Source organism: Myotis lucifugus, unplaced genomic scaffold (genome assembly GCF_000147115.1).
Source record: "Myotis lucifugus unplaced genomic scaffold, Myoluc2.0 scaffold_64, whole genome shotgun sequence".
Taxonomy (NCBI): Eukaryota; Metazoa; Chordata; class Mammalia; order Chiroptera; family Vespertilionidae; genus Myotis; species Myotis lucifugus.
The window spans coordinates 783,021-786,746 of NW_005871112.1; the positions used below are offsets into that span (position 1 = coordinate 783,021).

Consider the following 3,726-nt stretch of genomic DNA (forward strand, 5'->3'; position numbering starts at 1 on the left):
ATGCAGGAGGAGCTAATCCATGTTTCTAATATTTAAAAAAAAAAATGCTTCTCCAGCATCTTCATTGTTTCAAGATTTCAACAAGAAGCACTCTGGAGTAGAGGGTCATGTGACTAACATGCCTCCATGTAAGTGAATTATATTTAATCAATTGTTTAAAAAGAAAACTATAAATGTAAAGGAAAAAAGAGAAACTAGAGTTAAGTGATTGTGAAATAGTCCAGGATGAATCAAATGAGGACCTAAATAAGGATCGGAATTTAACGACAGATACAAATAAAATATAGAAAAGGCAAAAAAAAAAAAAAAAAGAAAAGAAAAGGAAAAGACAAAACAACCTAAGAGGAGAAATACATAAAAGATTATTTAAAATACAAGAGGATACATTAATGATAAATTAAAATTTATTGAAATCAAAGCAGTAAGTAAATATTTATTACAATTAATGGTAAGTAAATAAGATAATTATTTCAGAAATAAGAGAAAGACTACCCTGAGATATTATTTTATACCTTATAATTTGGAGGTAATTAAGAAAGCCCGAAATTTATGTTGAAAATGTAGAGCAGTGAGAATGCCTTTACTCTGTTACACTGCCTGTAACAGTATGAATTGGCCCAACCACATCGAAAAACAATCTGTTAGTACTTCAAAATTTGAAGTTACATTTGCATGCTCTTTGGAGACACACACACACACACACACACACACACACACACACACTAAATTCTTTTATCTGTGCCATAGGAAAGTATTCTTAGCAGAATCATCCGCAATAGTAACAAACAGGAAAAATATATGTATATATACATTTTTGTATACGTATCTATGTCTGTGTGTGTGTGTGTGTGTGTGTGTGTGTGTGTGTACAGATATGTATCAGTAGTAAAACAGTTGGGTAAAATTTGGTTTCTTCAGATAATGGAATATGATATGCAACAGCACATTTGTTAGAAGCATAATGACATTATAGAAGGCTAACATATTGCCATACACTTTCAAGTTCAAAAGCAAACAAAACTATAGTGCATGGGAATACATTCAGGTAAAAATCTAGCACTTAAAAGGTAAGGAAATGGTGAATACAAATTAGAAGATGCTTGCATCTGTGGAGCAGAGCATGATGGGATTGGGAGGGAAGATGTACTTTACCAGCACTGATGATGTTCCATTTCCTGGGTTATGGGGATTGTCCATTTTATTATTTATGCCTCATAATATATATACTTTTATTTTGCTTACCAAGTTACATGACAGTTTTGAATTTTTAAAAAATGTATAAGAAGATTGACTTGTTATGTATCTAAGTGGCTTATGCAAGGCATTCTGGCTACCTTAGATACTTAGGAATATCTAATATTTTTAAATAACTGATTAGTAAAAATTAGTAACTGATTAGTCTCAAAGACTTTTCATATGTAATTTTTGCTTCATTCAAAAATCTTATTTTTTAATTCTTATTTATGTTTACTCTGAAGCCTGAACTTTTCACCTTTTTTTGGGGGGTTAGTTATTAGAATCATAGTGTATGTTCTGCTTTGATATGAGGAGAAAATACCCATAAATTGAGATGCTCAGACAACTAAACTGTGATCTAATTACAGACCTGTGCTTCCTAAAGGAATAGGTTACAAAGTTTACAGTGATAAAAGGAAAACAAGTAAGAATGCTAATTCTTCATTATGAGGAATAACATGGGGATTCTGTCAGCCATAATGTAAGATTGTCTCTGGCAGTATTTGAGTTGGGACTAAAAAGAATGTTCTTAATTGATCTATCAAAATGCTACCTAATGGTATTTTTACTTACTAGTTCCTTCTGCTTAGAAGTTTCTTTCCCCAGAATGTCTTTTTGAAAAAAAAATTATTGAATTTATTGGGGTAACATTGGTTAATAAAATTATATAGGTTCCAAGTGCAATTCTGTAATACATCATCTGTATATTGTATTGTGTATTCCCCAGAATGTCTTGTTAGCTCACTGTTCATATTTACTAGTATGTCTTGGCTAAGTCATCTGCTCAGAGATGACATCTCTCTTGATGCCCATCCTTTGCCCCATTCCTAGAACAGTGTCTGGTCATAGTAGAAGATCTATAATGAAGAGAGAAATGAAACAAAAAATAATAATAATAAAGGAGTAACAGCTTACATTACACAAGTGCATTTAGATGTTTGAGACTGTGGGGAGAATGAAAGTGCAGAGAAAATCTAATCATAGTATTTACTGCAGAGCAATTAGAAATGAAAAGAAAGCATTTCTGAAACTAGTCATTTAAAATATTTTATACTTAATCTTTTTAAATAAGATAACCATTTTATTAATAATCAGTGGTCAAAATTGAATATAACAAACTTGTTATGGTATTTGTGAAAGCTATAGAATTTTACAAAACCGTTTATATTACAAGATGATATATTGTATGCTTAGAATGATTAACTTACCTATATGCATAGGTGTGTATTCATATGTATATAGTATATTTAGAACTTAGAAAATGTTAAATATATTTAATATAGAAATGTATCTGCATGCTAAGGGAAATAAAATAACTGCTGTAAGATGAAAATTAATTATAGTATCTTTATTTCCACAGATGTACCAAAAAGTAAAGAATCAAAATATACTCACGGTGGATAATGTGAAGAGTGTTCTCCAAGATAAATTTCCTCATGCTAATATTTTGGATATTTTGGGAATTGATTCTAGATATGACAATAAAAGAAAGGTAATTTGGTTTTCAAGTTTTCAAAAATATGATCCAAGACCCTTTTATTATAATCTTATGAATAAATTATCTTAATATAAATAACTCACAATTTGGATTTTAGTCCCTCAAAAAGAAGGTAAATTTTCGACCTTTGAATGACACAATGTTGTGTACAGTATTTACATTTCCAAAATTGACTTTTTGAAAAGTACCAAAAAAAGGATAATTCTCAGGATTTACAGGGGAGAAAACTTAAGCATAGAATTTTAAAGGATATAATTTGTGCTTTCTTAGGAAAAAATAAAGCTGGCTTTTTAGATAAATGTTAGGATAGGAATCAGACTTAGGAAAAGCAGCATCATTGGGGTTGTATTTCTAATGCTCATTTGGTTCTCAAGATTTCTCCATGGGTTTTTGTATTTTATAAGTGTGTTTTTTTAAAAAAAAGATCTAATCTTGACACTCTTATATGTAAAATTCTTCAATAGTAATGGTAAAGTACAGAATCACTAGAAGTCATTGTAGAAGTCCAAATTTGGCCTCTTCTTATAATTCTTCAGTCTCATTTCCTACTCTCTTTCTTGCTTTTTCTGTTTCAACCACGCTGGCATTATTTCAAGTTCATTATATCAAGAATGGGTCACCTCCTTCTCATCAGAGGGATTGCACCATGTTTTCTCCATGTTTGCAGATACTCCCTCCCTCTTCTCCAGCTCATATTAGCTCTTGGTTTTAATATTACATGAGGGGAGAAGTAACACTTATGGGAAAAACTTTGGGGAGGTGTTTTTAAACCCTTGAAATCAGATTAAGTTGCTCCATTATATGCTAAAATAGTACCTTACACTCCTGTGTAATCCTATATAATAAAGCAGTAATATGCAAATTAACCCTCATGCCCTCACAAGATGGCTGCCTACAACCAGGTTAGCAGGGGGGGTTAGTGAGGGATGACCAAATGACTGAACAAGCAGGCTGCGTGGGGCAACCAGGATGGCGGGATGGGGATTAGTGAG

At 31.7% G+C, this 3,726-nt stretch overlaps 1 protein-coding gene and 1 pseudogene across 1 annotated transcript in view; both read left to right on the forward strand.

Annotated features, from left to right (window-relative positions):
- LOC102438716 overlaps nt 1-136 on the forward strand; it is a 1,017-nt pseudogene extending 881 nt beyond the window's left edge.
- The window catches only part of UGGT2 (UDP-glucose glycoprotein glucosyltransferase 2), a 159,217-nt gene that overhangs the window by 58,570 nt on the left and 96,921 nt on the right, over nt 1-3,726 (forward strand). The window contains exon 18 of the mRNA XM_023754705.1: nt 2,597-2,728. Within this exon, the coding sequence (XP_023610473.1) occupies nt 2,597-2,728 (132 nt within the window). The remainder of the gene's footprint in view (nt 1-2,596; nt 2,729-3,726) is intronic.